This window comes from Eretmochelys imbricata, chromosome 1, assembly GCF_965152235.1.
Source record: "Eretmochelys imbricata isolate rEreImb1 chromosome 1, rEreImb1.hap1, whole genome shotgun sequence".
NCBI classification, from domain to species: domain Eukaryota; kingdom Metazoa; phylum Chordata; order Testudines; family Cheloniidae; genus Eretmochelys; species Eretmochelys imbricata.
The window spans coordinates 273,912,445-273,927,235 of record NC_135572.1 but is presented as its reverse complement, the minus strand read 5'-3'; the positions used below and the strand labels follow the sequence as shown (position 1 = coordinate 273,927,235).

At 42.5% G+C, this 14,791-nt stretch overlaps 1 protein-coding gene across 6 annotated transcripts in view; it reads right to left on the bottom strand.

The window, feature by feature from the left end:
- The window catches only part of ANKS1B (ankyrin repeat and sterile alpha motif domain containing 1B), a 754,695-nt gene that overhangs the window by 605,616 nt on the left and 134,288 nt on the right, over nucleotides 1-14,791 (bottom strand). For all 6 annotated transcript variants that reach the window (XM_077807668.1, XM_077807665.1, XM_077807666.1 and 3 more), the window contains exons 4-6: nucleotides 14,370-14,666; nucleotides 8,212-8,287; nucleotides 6,314-6,415 (exon numbers count right to left, since the gene is read on the bottom strand). In XM_077807668.1, the coding sequence (XP_077663794.1) occupies nucleotides 6,314-6,415; nucleotides 8,212-8,287; nucleotides 14,370-14,666 (475 nt within the window). The remainder of the gene's footprint in view (nucleotides 1-6,313; nucleotides 6,416-8,211; nucleotides 8,288-14,369; nucleotides 14,667-14,791) is intronic.

The window sequence follows — 14,791 nt, the reverse complement described above, 5'->3', positions numbered from 1 at the left end:
GTCAAGTAAGAGTAGCATGGTGTCAACATGAGTGAGAACCTCCTCTCTGGAGCCACCCTTCAGCAACAAGTTGTCGAGGTAGGGGAAGAAATAGATTCCCTTCCTCCTGAGATATACCGTGACTACCGCCATACATTTGGTGAAGACTTGGGTGGGAGCAGAAGAGAGGCCAAATAGGAGAACTGTGTACTGAAAGTGGCAATCTCCTATGATGAAGTGAAGATACTTCATATAGCTCAGCACAATCATCACATGGAAGTATGCATTTTGAAGGTCCAGAGCAGCAAACCAGTCATTCTTAGTCAAAGCAGGGAGGACAGCTGACAGAGTGACCATGCGGAACCTCACATATTTGATTAATTTGTTAAGTCTGTGGAGGTCAAGAATGGCCCTCATCCCACTCTTGGATGTTGGTATCGGGAAATACCAGGAATAGAACCCACAACACCAGTGTTCTCACGGAACCTCCTCCATCACTCCCAATGCTAGCAGAGAGTTGACCTGCTCAAGAGCAGTGCCTCATGAGAGGGATCACAGAAGAGGGACGGGGAGGGGATGTGGAGAGAAACTGGATGGCATAGCCCAATCTGACAGTGTCATAGCCCAGGACCCAACTGTCCAAAATAATCGAGACCCAGGCATTGTAAAAGCAGGCCAGCCTGTCCCCAAAGGAACAGGGAGATGACAAGGGAGGAAGAACAACTGAAACAGTGGCCTAGACCAGCGGTTCTCAACCGGAGGTCCGTAGCCCCCTCGGGGGCCATGAGCCATTTCAGGGAGTACCCGAGCCCCAGTCCTGTGGGGCTATAGCCAGGAGCCTGGAGCCCCAACCCCGCCCCAACCCCATGGGTCAGAAGTCCTGAGCCCCAGCACTCCGTGGAGCTACAGCCAGGAGCCCCAAGCCCTGTCAATTCCCCAGAAGGCTTAAGTCAAGAGTCCGGAGCCCCAAGCCCTGGTGCCCCACAGGGCTAAAACTGGGAGCGCAGAGCCCCGTCAGACTGAAGGGCTAAAGCCCTGAGCCCCGGTACTCCGCAGAAGCCCCGAGCTGCTCTAGCCCACAGTGCTAAAGCCGGGAACCCTAAGCCCCAAGCCGGCCCCATCTCATTGGGCTAAAGCAGGAGCCCTCCCACCTCATGGGTCAGATGCCTCGGGCCCTCCAACCCCATTGGGCACAAGCCTTGAGTCCCTAATGCTGGCAGCCCGGAGTCCCAAGCCCTGGCATCCTGTGGGACAGAAGCTCCAAGCCCTGATACCCTGTGGAGCAAAAGTCCTGAGTTCCCAGTCCCTCATGGCTGAAGCCCTGAGCCCCATCCCTGAATCCGGTGGCTGAATCCTGGAGCCCTCAGCCCCGCCTCCTGCCATGTGGAGCAGAAGCCCCAAGCCCTCCACCCCACAGGGCTCAAGCCCTGACCTTCCCACTCTGGCGGCTGAAGCCTGGAATGGCGAGGATGGGACCACAACGCAGAGTAGGTCCTCGGCGGCCTGATACGCTGATGTAACTGACACTGTCAGCACCAGCATCATTCCCGTTGGTACTTGTCTCAACGGATGCCCAGAGGCCAGAATCGGAATCAACAGTATGGGGTGTCTGCCCTCCCTGCTCTGTAGTGAGGGAGGTTCAGAGGCACTTTTGCCATCCCACATGCCAGAGATGCCCCATGCCAGCCCATGCTCTTCTTATGGGAGGCAGAAGAGTTTCCATGGGACCTGTAGTGCTCCCGATTGGTCCAACTCAACATCTTCTTTGTTGCGACAACAAAGAATGACTCCTGTGCCTTTTTGGAGAGGCCCCTGACCTGGAACAGGAGGCAGCAGCACTTTCTGAACCGGAAGGCAATTTATAGCCCGAAGAAGGCCTCAGTACTGCGTCAGGCCTCAAGGCCAGCTCAAGCAGGTGCTGTTTAATGTGAAGGTCCCGTGCCACCTAAGTCCTCTTCTTGAATGATCTACATTTTTCTTTTAATTTTTTGTTGAAATTTCAAATTTTGACCATCTCTAATTAGCAGCAAATTCTGTAATTGTGCTGATGACAGTGATATTATACTTTTTTTAAGATACCATCTGGGCAGGATTCTTGTTCTTGGATCTTAGTTCCTTAGAATGAGACTGATGGAACTCCATCAATTACTTAGGTTTTTGACCCTAGAGAAGATGGCTGTAGACAGGGGCAAGGAGTTGTATGGGACCGTGGTGCCCTGGCTCCAGCAATATTCAGGGCCCGGGGTCCCAGCTCCAGCAATGTTCGGGGCTGGGTCTCTTCCCCGGCCCTGTCTGTCACCCCCACGCACCTCCGCCAAGTGTCCCCCGGTCCCCACTAGCTGTCCCCACGCACCTCCCCAGGGCCCGGAGCATTTCTGTCTCTCCCCTGCAGCTCCATTCTGCCTCTCAGCATCAACTGCCACCGCAGGGTCCTAGTGCCACCCATCCTAGGTCTGCCCTTCCCACTCAGACCCTTTCATTTTCCAGCGGGACCCTCCACCAGCACAGCCCCCCCCCCCCAGTCACTGCTCCTGCCCCATGCTGGACAAGGGGAAGGCCCACCCCCCACCCCCACTGAGGCTACAGTGAGGAGCAGCAGCAAGGCAGGAGGTGCAAATGTGATGGCAGGCCCCCCCCCCGCCCCGCAGCACCCACCACAGGGGAGGCAAGGGGGCTTCCTGTACCTGAGAGGGACCCTAGGAGCAAGTGCAGTGACAGTGGTATGAGGTGAGTGTGGTGCAGGGGGGAAGAGAGGGGCCCTCCCCCGGAGCTCGCTGCTGCCTGTGGGGAGAGGGCTGGGGGGAATCCTCCTCTTTGGCCCTTGCCCCGGGGCAGCCTGTCTGCACCCCAAACTCCTCATCCCCAGCCCTGTCCCACCCCAGAGCCTGCACACCCGGCCAGAACCCTCACCCCCTGCACCTCAACCCTCTGCCCCAGCCCTGAGCCCCTCCCACACCCGAAACCCCTCATCTCCAGCCCCACCCCACCCCAGAGCCCTCACCCCCACACCCAAACCCTCTGTCCTACCCCGAGCCCCCTCCAACACCCCAAGCCGCTCATCCACAGCCCTCCTGCACCCCAAACCTCTGCCTGAGCCCCTCTCACATCCCAAACTCCTCATCACCAGCCCCACCCCAGAGCCCTCACATTTTTACATTATTTTAAAAAATATACAGTAACTCCTCGCTTAACGTTGTAATTATGTTCCTGAAAAATGCTACTTTAAGTGAAATGATCTTAAGCGAATCCAATCTCCCCATAAGAATTAATGTAAATAGGGGAGTTAGGTTCCAGGGAATTTTTTTTTGCCAGACAAAAGATTATATTTTATATATACACACAGTATAAATTTTAAATGAACAATTTAATACTGTACACAGCAATGATGATTGTGAAGCTTGGTTGATGGAGTCAGAGGGTGGGGTATTTCCTAGGGGATGCCTTACTGCTAACTGATGAACTAGCATTTGGCTGAGCCCTCAAGGGTTAACATGTTGTTAATGCAGCCTCACACTCTATAAGGCAGCACAATGGAGGGGCTGGGTGGGGGTGGTGGGGGGGTGGAAGACAGCATGGCAGAGAGAGACAGAGACACACTCCCTGTGTGTGAGAGAGAGACTTTGAGACAGCAGCTGCTGCCAGCAAGCTCCCTCCATTCTGAGCCCTGTCTTGTCCTGCCCCTGCTCTGTGGAGATGCAGGGGCAGGAATGGGGGAGGAGGACACCCTGACATCAGCACCCCTCTTCCCCCTCCCCTCCCTGCACAGCAAGGAGGAGGTTCACGGGAGCAGCTCCAAGGCAGAGGGCAGGAGCAGCAGAAGGCAGTGGTGGGGAGGGACAGCTGAACTGCCGGCAATTGATAGTCTGCTGGGTGGCAGCCACACAGGGAACTTAGGGGAGCTGATAGGGGGGCTGTCGGTCCACCCTGGTTCCAAGCCCCCACCACTAGTGCTCCAACGGGCTGCTCTTTCTGTAAGCGGTGGACAAAGCAGGCGGCTGTCAAACGACACTATAAGGGAGCATAGCACAACTTTAAATGAGCATGTTCTCTAATTCAGAGGTTCTCAAACTGTGGTCCACGGACCACCAGTGGTTCACGAGCTCCATTCAGGTCCATGGATTGTTCCCTCTAAGGTGCACTCCTGGGCGACCGCACGTGGAGAATGAAGGGCCACCCACCTAATTAGTGGAGCCACACAGGTGTGGCTCCACTAATTAGGTGCCTGGACCCTGGAGAAGATGCACATGTAAGGTGAGGTGGTGGCCTTGGAGGGAACAGGAGGTAGGTGGGAGGGGGCAGTGGTGTGAGAAGACAGGGTGGGGGGAATTTGGGACGTGCAGGGCTACTGCAGCCAGAGAAAGAGACTACAGGGCTGCGGCTGCTGGGGAGAGACCCCCTTCCTTCCCAGCTTCAGCTCTGTGGCCCAGCGCGAGCTCAAGGGCTGCTGCGGTGGGGGAGAGAGGGAGAGAACCCCCCCTTCGTCCCAGTCCCAGCTTGGGGGCTGCTGCGGTGGGGGAGAGGGCACATCCATCGCATTAGAAAGGTTAAGACTACTGATATTAAAATATGAGTTGTGTGCTTTTATCTGTAGAACAAAAAAAGTTAATTATTATTAAGGAGTTTTTTTATATAGCACTTTTATCCAAAGCGCTTTACAATAGTTAGCTAATGGTACAAACAACATTTGGAAAGATCATTAAGTGGTCTGCCAAGACCCTCAGCAATTTTCAAGTGGTCCACAGAAAAAAATGTTTAAGAGCTACTGCTCTAATTGATCAGCAACGTAATAAGAAAACGACGTTAACTGGGACGAATTTAAGTGAGGAGTTACTGTATATTGGCTTACAAGACAGGTGGAGGGGGGCGGGACTTGGACCTGTTCTGGGCACCACCAAAAATTATACAAACCTGCCGCCCCTGGCTGTAGAAGTGTGGAATATGAGCCTGACCCTGCAACTGAATGTTATAGACTATCATTTGCCAAGTATAAATATTGACCTTTGAATGTTCCATTCATTTCTTGATTGTAATTGGCAAAGCGGTTCCCTGTTTGAGAATTCATTTCTGCATTGCTCCAACTGTGTTACTGAAGATCAGTATATTCTTTTCATATTTACCCATCCATATATGCTCAATTCATATGGTTGCATATATATTTTGTTAAGTGGTTGCCTCAAGCACTTCAGCCTAGGCTTTAGCATCCCAGTGCATAACTTTGTAACATCCACTCCTCTGGTTTTTTTCTGTCACTTTGGTGTCAAACCTGGTGCCTGTCTCAGCTCTTTAGAACCATATTATTGTAACCTCAGCTCCATGCAGTAACCAGTTCTCTTCGAAGTGCTCCTGAACTATGAAACCTTGTCTTACCTGGTACATCAGCCCCTGAATAAGGGCATTCCAGTGTCTCTCATGTCTTTTGGTGCTCTGAATTCTAAACATCAAAAAGAATGTAATCCATTTTAATGCTTTTTTGCTGCTGTGCCATCCAATCTGTTCTTGCAAGTATGTCTTCAAAGGAGCAAAGAAGGCTGCTCAGAGGTTTCAAATTTTCTGTGTGAAACAACTATGCCCATAATGGCAGCTATGTTCATTGCTTTGCCTGCCTTAGGGTCAACAGTGATGTTCAAGGATGCCAAATTTGCCTGCACTCAATGCTGGCATTGCATATACTGGCATGGGCCTGGCGCGCCTCTGGTAAGCCAGTGGAGTAGCTTCCTCATCTTTCAATCAGTTTTACTACTAATGTACTGACCAATCAGTTCTACAGTACTTAAAAGTAATAAATTCTAATGAAATTGGTAGAGACAAGGTGGGTCAGTTAATATCTTTTATTGGACCAACTTCTGTGGTGAAAAATACATGCTTTCAAGCTCGATAGAGCTCTTCTTCAGTTCAGTGGGGCTCTAAAGCTTGTCTCTTTCACCAACAGAAGTTGGTCCCATAAAAGATATTAGCCCACCTTGTCTCTGTTGCATCCTGGGACCAACATGGCTACAACACTGCAAACAATGAAACTGAAGTGAGATATTACCAAAAGTTAATTTTACAAATAGTAATGTAATATTAAGTGCAAATGACATAACAAATAAGTGTGTCTTATATTTTGTTATCAGAGGGAGAAAAGGGTGAAATTTTAAACATGGTACAACAAAAGCTAACCATTGAACTTTGTATGAGATCTACTTTCCAACCAATAACCATGGACTGCAGTCTTTTTAATTCACAAGAAAATCATGAAGTAACACAAGAATAGAATAGTATACATTTTAATTTACCCGTAACTTTATTCTAATTTATCTCTCATTTGATTAGTATACAATTTAATATGACTTACCTTGAAGTAGCGTAGCAATTTGTAGTGACTGCTGAGATGGATGTTCTTTAAGGATATCTAAAACAGTTCTACCTAAACTGTCCTTTATGTTGGCATCAATTCCTGAAATAAAAAAAACTATAATGTACTGTGGAAAGAGAAAAATGTAACTCAAAATGTGTCACTTTATAAACGTAGTACATCAAGGTTCACAAAATGGCTACTAACACCTGTCTCTCCCTGTGTAGGAGAATCTCTTCCTGAGAAGGGAGAATCAAGCTATGCTGGATAGGCAGAGAGACAAGCAATGAGGAGATGATGCAGGAGGAATGATGGAATTAATATGCAACCACTGCATGCTGTGGCCAGAGTAATTGTTGCCAAGTAGTGAGAGGTAGAAGGAGAGTTTGTTTGTAGTACATCGGGCAACCGAGAAACTAGTTTACACTCCTCCCTCCCCCCACACACAAATGAAATACCCAAAAGCTTTGTTAATGCAAAGTTAAGGTTTCCCAGTGGTGCATTGTACTCTTCCAGAATGTGGAGAGTTACTAAATTTAAACCTCTGAAAACCAGGACACAAAGAGTTAAGGTATATAAGGTTATGTTGTATATACCTTATCTCTGATCTCTCTGAATGATGCCCCAACACATCAACAACAAACATACTAGCATTCTACCCTTACAGAAACTACAAAACACTTTGGGTACCAAGCACATGAATACTAGAACAAAGTCAAACACATTCTCTTTGCTAAGGCAAAACCTGTGTTTAGGTGGCATAGCAAAATACCTATACCTGGGCTATATTCAAACAGTGAGCCTATTCCACAGAAACCCCCCAGAGTTCAGATTGTCAGAGGCTCCTGTGGATGGAGAGGGATGGGGGATTTGTTGCTGATGTCCTTTATTTTTTGTGTGCTGAACCCATACATTTTTGGCTCTCTTTCTGTGTGTACAGCACAACAGATATTTCGGTCTCAAACTTGCCTCTAGTTTGATATAAACTGAGTCACATAAACATTGAGTCCTTAAGTGGAGATGTTACTTTTATTCCTTTTTGTCTGTAGTATTTGCTTAATATAAAATAAAGTTAATTTAGACTGTCATACATGCTTTACTCTGTGTATATGTAAATACAAAGGTTGAAAGAGGCAGCAGCAACCAGTTCTGCGCTTTAGGGCATAGGTAGTGTTGCTTCAAGAGGGGCCCAGACTTGAGGAGTCCATGTTTCTCTAGGTTGCACAAGGGGCTTTCTTTGTTCTGACACTGAGGGGCTTGTAGAACGAGTTGGAATCCCTAGCGCAGGTAGGGTGCCAGGTGAGAGGTACCTGAAAAAGCAGGGGGAAACTCTTTAACAATCCATCTGAAGGAAGCATGAATCCTCTGAGGAGAGATCTGCTTTGATCTGCCTAAATCGTCTTACAATTGAGAGTGTCTCAGGAATCTGCCCTTCGTGCGACTCTTTCACATTTGAGGGATTCTTGTAGGAAAGATGGTCTCAGCCTAACCTTGTACCTGTTTTACTTCCTGGTCTGCTACCTACTTGGATGGGTGAATAACCTGACTTAGGGTCAGTCTTGTATGTGGAAGCCAGATAGAATGGTAACTTCCTGGCCCTGGAGCAGGAGGACTGGCTCACTGCATGAGTAGGCTGTACTGTAGGCACAGTGTACAGCTAGAAACTTTCCAAGCCTCGGTGGTCTACTCCATGTTCTCTGGAAGCTGATGAGCCCCTAATATGCAAAGTTGACATCACCAAAAAGTCTCAACATAGATACAATCTCTACCTGCGGTCAAGGAGGAACTATACCCAAGCATCTAGGCTAACACAGAAGATCAAAAAGAAAGCACTTTAGGAAATCAGAAATATGAAGGACACTTGATAGTCTAGAAATCACATGAGAAATGTGGTATACCTGTTTCTAGCAAAATGCGTACTACATCCACCTTTCCAAATAAGGCTGCTTCATGAAGTGCACTCCCCTTTTCTGTCTGGAATAGAACAATACTGATGCATTAAAAACACTAAAGTACCAAGGAATCTTTTCAAAAAGTAATATATTTAGACAAAGAACATTTACTTTTTGCTCTCTTAACTATATTAAAAGATTGTTGTCTGGGCAAGAATAATTACCAATAATATTTATTAAAAACCATTCATATAGGGCTGCAACATACAGAAGCAGAGAAAGTTCTATGATAAAGGTCACTTAATAACCGTATAAAAACAAGATACAGTAAATAAACATGGCCCTGATTCTGCAGTTGTTAGGCAAAATTCCTAGTGAAATCACTGGGAGTTTTGCCTGAGTAAAAATTGCAGCTCTGACAACAAAACTTAGGGTAAGTAAATAAATCTATCTTAGGGTTTCATACTGGTACCCATCACAAAAGTATATGGGTGCCTTCCATACAAAATCAATAGTAACAGTGAAATCCCTAGTGGACCCCAGAGAATCTCTGGCTCTTCTCCATTTTCAAGGTAAAAACTCTACTTGGGGAAAGATTTGTTTGTGTGTGTGTTTTAAATCTGTTGTTGTTGTTGTTTCTTTTTTACTTTTCTTGAGGGGTATATTTGAGTAGAAGGGGGTATTAGTGTTGTGAGTTTCTCTCTTGCTATGGTGGAAAGACTTTCAATGAAAAAATACCTTTACTCTGTGCATTAAACTACTGATTTTGGTTATTCCTGACTATAAGAATGTACCGGTCTTATGACACAAACCATATTCCTTTCAGGTGCAACACAGCATGAAACTTAATAATGAGAGTTACACAGATTTGCAATAGCAAGAACTTAGTTCCACATAAAATGGCAAAAACTGGAAATATCTCTTGCTACGGCATTATTTTGAAATAAAACAGAATTTTTTAAAGTGTCAAATGTGAAGACCTTTTTCATTTACAGCTGATAATGCAAATATAATAGCACACTTTTATTCTCGATGTTATAGCAAGTAAAGTCAAGACTTACAGTCAACTTTCTCTGTCTTATTCCCTGCAGGCTTTTATATCCTTCTGGAGTATATGTTACTCTCAAATCTAGAGTGAATCCACTGATTTCAGTTTTCCATGCAGTAAATACAGAGGCCCTAATCAAGATTGAGACTCCATTGTACTAGGTATATAGTAGAAGACAGTCCCTGCTCCAAGTAGCTAATAGCTAAACAGAGAGAATACATAACAGGTGGAAAACAACTCAGGAGGGAGGGAAAAGAAAACTTTTATAACTTTTATTGGAACACCACGATACAAAGATCAGCTAGGTGTACAATTTGCAGGCTCACTTGCAAGCTGCAAGATTTTTTATTAGTTAGTTTTTTAATTAGGGCTGTCAATTAATTGCAGCTAACTCACATGATTAAGTCTTAAAAATTAATCACAATTAAAAAAATTAATTGTGATTAATTGCACTTATAACAATAGAATACCAACTGAAATGTATTAAATATTTTTGGATGTTTTTCTACATTTTCAATATTGATTTCAATTACAACACAGAATACAAAGTACACAATGCTCACTTTATATAATTATTTTTAATTACAAATATATGCACTGTAAAAATGATTTAAAAAATAGTATTTTTCAGTTCACCTCATACAAGTACTAAAATGCAATCTCTTTATTGTGAAAGTGTAACTTACAAATGTAGGGTTTGGCTTTTTTTTTTGGTTACATAACTGCACTCAAAACCAAAACAGTGTAAAACTTTAGAGCCTACAAGTCCACTCAGTCCTATTTCTTACTCTGCCAATCGCTAAGACAAACAAGTTTGTTTACATTGATGGGAGATACTGCTGTCTGCTTCTTATTTACAATGTCACCTGAAAGTGAGAACAGGCATTCACGTGGCACTTCTGTAGCTGATGCTGCAAGGTATTTACATGCCAGATATGCTAAACATTCATATGCCACTTCCATGCTTCAGCCACCTTTCCAGAGGACGTGCTTCCATGCTGACAATGCTCGTTAAAAAAAAAGCGTTAATTAAATTTGTGACTGTACTCTTTGGGGGGAGAATTTGTATGTCTCTTGCTCTGTTTTACCCACATTCTGCAGATATTTCATGTTATAGCAGTCTCAGATAATGACCCAGCACATTCATTTTAAGAACACGTTCACAGCAGATTTGACAAAATGCAAAGAAAGTACCAATGTGATATTTCTAAAAATAGCTACAGCACTCGACCCAAGGTTTAAGAATCTGAAGTGCTATTCAAAATCTGAGAGGGACGAGGTGTGGAGCATGCGTATGGAAGTCTTAAAAGAACAACACTCTAAAGCAGAAATTACAGAACCCGAACCACCAAAAAAGAAAATCAACCTTCTGCTGGTGGCATCTGACTCAGATGATGAAAATGAACATGTGTCAGTATGTACTGCTTTGGATCATTATCAAGCAGCATGGAAGCATGTCCTCTGGAATGGTGGTTGAAGCATGAAGGGACATATGAATCTTTAGTGCATCTGGCACATAAATATCTTGCAACGCTGGCTACAACAGTGCCATGCAAATGCCAGTTCTCACTTTCAGGTGACATTGTAAACAAGAAGCTGACAGTATTATCTCCTACAAATTGTAACCAACCTTGTTTGTCTGAGTGATTGGCTGACCAAGAAGTAGGACTGAGTGGACTTGTAGGCTCTAAAGTTTTACATCGTTTTATTTTTGAATGCAGGTTTTTTTGTACATTTGTAAGTTCAACTTTCATGATAAAGAGATTGCACTACAGTACTTGTATGAGGTGAATTGAAAAATACAATGTTTTTTTTTACTGTGCATATATTTGTAATCAAAAATAAATATAAAGTGAGCATTGTTCATTTTGTATTCTGTGTTGTAATTGAAATTAATATTTGAAAATGTAGTAAACATGCAAAAATATTTAAAATAAATGGTATTCTATTGTTAACAGCACGATTAATCAGGATACATTTTTTTCATCGCATGACTAATCGAGATTAATTTTTTTAATGGCTTGACAGCCCTAGTTTTAATATATAAGTAAAGAAGAGATTTTAATGAATCTCTACTAGACAACATGCCCAGTCCTTATCATTAGGCAGTTCATAATGGATGTGGTTTGGAGAAGATGATTTAAAGTACAAGGCGGTAGCTTTGCAAGTTGATTCAGGGAGTGTGTTCCACATACAAGTGGCAACAAGAAGGCTAGGGCATAGGTGTTTGTGGGAGAAATGGACTGACAGGCAATGGAGGTTGCCGTCATTAATGAAACAGAGTGGGAAGGTGAAAACAGGGTAAGATAAAAGGTTGGATAAACAGAGGTAGCTAAGTTGTGAACGGCATTCACAACTATGCATGGAACACATTCTACTGTGCAATGTCATTTAAGACTAAGGGCCCAAAGTCTATCACTCACCAAAACCTGTGTATTTTTCATATGTTTCAATTAAAATGAAAACTTCAAAGCATAAACAGTTGAAGCAGATTTGTATTGCCCACTTCTAAATAATTTCAGACTGAAGGACATTGGAAAGACCTGGGAAATGAATAAAATGTGTGATTAATTCAATCCAAAATTAAATGTTGTCTATTATTAGCCAAAATATTTACTAAGATTAAAAGTGGTCAGGGAGTGCAGAAGAGATTAATAAAATGGCTAAAGTAAACCTTCCATTTACACAAATAAATGTTTACAAACACAAAGGAGATTGCAGATACTTCTATAATTGTGTCTCTACATTCTGAGAGTTCTTTACTGCTGATAAAGCTGAATTTGTTTAAAGAGTATGAACATGTACAATTTAATTTACCACACGGGGTTACATTTTTTATATTTTCTCTCCCAATTAGTGATGCAGAGCAATTTAATGAATACTAAAACAGCTGAGTTCAGTTTTAAGTAACAGACTTATGTTGTACGCTCTGTTCAGTTTAATGAACTGATAGTAATTATCAACAAAAAAGTATTCAGAGGTTACAGAATTAATAAGTTAAGAATATAGACAGAGCCAACTTGGCAATGTACCAAGATGCAGAATGAAGAGAATTTATTGACAGAGAAGATGGATATTGCTGGGAAAATAAATAAATTCTTCACTATGGAGAGAAGAGCAAACATAGCAGAAACAGAAATTGATCCAGCACATAAAATGGAAAGTGAAACAAACTAAGGGTAGCTTCAAAACTGGTTAAGAAAAATTAGAGCACCTGAAAATAAAGGCAATTGTAGGATTCTAACATAGATGGCAAGCAGAATTACATTAAAAAGTTGTGAATATGTTTCATAACTCACTAAAAACAGGTGAGTTATTGTATAAAGGCTAGCAAGAAACTAAAGTAAAATCTATATTTAAAAGAGGATCAGTGTCAAAACTAAGAAACTAAAGTCTTTTAAACACTGTCTGTCATCAGTGTTTCTAGTAGGACATCATGTAGAACACTCCAACAGCTGCAAACTGCTCAAAAACAGCACTGATTTAAAATGAGAGGTCACATTTAAGAAATTTCATTAACTTTTTTGAGAATCAGCAACAATAAGAGTCAAGGGGTGAAGTAGGCATAGAGTGAAGAATGTTTTAAATAAAATATTTTATACATTATAACTAGATATTTATATGACAGTTAATAAGTATTATACTGATGATGAAACTGTATAAAATTGACTTAGGAGAATTCAAAACAGTGGTGAAATTATACCAGTTATATAACAAGGGCATATCCCATATCTTGTAAAGATATTGGATAAAAATTCATCCCTGACGTAACTCTATTGATTTATATGGCTCTACAACATGGATGATTTTCAGAGCAAAATACTATTTCTTATGCAACCCAGCATTAATGCAGTTTCAGTCTATTTCTTCCCCATTCATTTTCTGGAGATGCAAAAGGAGATATATGATCAGAAATACTTTTTGGGGGGATGTGTTCCTCCTTTCTCTAGCTTTCTTACTTTCAAATAGTGTAACTAAAAAGGATAATCCTAGCAGCCAGCAAGCAATTTTATATTTGAAGTAAAAACATTATTTATACTCCAGACATAGTCCAGCCATACAAAACAAGAGAAATCACATATATTATGTAAGACAGAGTCAAACACTACATTTCTACTCGTACTCTTTAACTTAGAAGCCAGATCATTTCCCCACATTGAAGAGTGGATATACATGGTTTATTGCTACAGTATTGTATTATTATGCCTCCCTATAATTTTTTATTTAAAACTGGCACCCTATTAAATATGGAATTGTATGCTGCTGAAAATAATTATGTTGAGTCGGAAGTTTCAGGAATCTATTGCAGTACAATTTTGGTGCAGTGAATATTGATTTGTACTAGGCTTATGTAATAAGACCAAAAAAAATCAAAATTGAACTCCTGAGCATCCATATCTTTGTCTTTAGAGCTGGATAGACCATTGGAAACTGGAAGCTATGTGGCTCTAACCACCCCTACAAAACAAAACAGCTTCCAAGGCAAACTTCACTTAACTGGTGGAGTTAGAAACACGTGACAACCAAAGCGGTCTAGTGAGGCAGGCAAATCAGTGGATGCAGTTGAACTTGCCAACAGCTCTCTTCTTAAGTGGTGTTTTGGCATTCTTATATATTCTTCAAGTCTATGTGTGTTGAATAAACTGATTATCTGTATATTTAAAGCGAAATTTCAGGTAAACTTATTTTCCAGCTTCCATACTCTGTTTAGCACAGAGGACCATAGCCTCAATAGATATAAATCAGCATAGTGTCATTGAGGCCAAGGGAGGTATAGCAATTTACACCAGCTGAGGATGGGGCTATGCCAATTTACATCAGATGAAGATCTGGCCCAAACTATACAATTAATCTCATAGGCCCTGGTTCAGGGAAGCATTTAAGCACATGCTTAACTTTAAAATAATGGGATTTAAGCAAGGGACACTTTCTTGAATCAGGGCTATAGTATGCAGTTAAGTACATGCCATAGATTGTAAATACTAGTCTATTTTATACATCACCTTACAGAATTTCATGATTTCTTTTAAAAATGCCACATACATGTATTTTAAAACAGAAAAATGACTGGGAGCTTCATTTATATATAAAGACTGGCAGAAAATAGGACACTAACTTGGCAGCTGACATCCATTCCAGCCTCTAGGAGCACCTGTACAACAGCTTTGTGGCCATTACGTGCAGCAAGATGCAAAGGTGTGTGTTTCCTAGTATTGCAGCTCATCAGGTTTGGATATGCACTGATGATCATCTTCACTACCTGCAGACGCCCATATAGTGCTGCCAGATCCAAAGGAGTTTCTAATTTATTGTTTCTTATTGTAGGGTCTGTTAGTTCTTCCAGTAAAACAGCAACTACTTCTGAATGTCCATATTGAGCTGCACAGTGCAAAGCCGTTTCATTTTCATTGTTCTGTTAAAAAAGAAAATCTTAAGAAGTTCATGTTCAATAACACAGAATGCTAACTCTGCCTTTACTAACCCATTGTAAATAAAAGCTTTGAAATATGATGCAATTTAAACCCTGGGAAACAAATC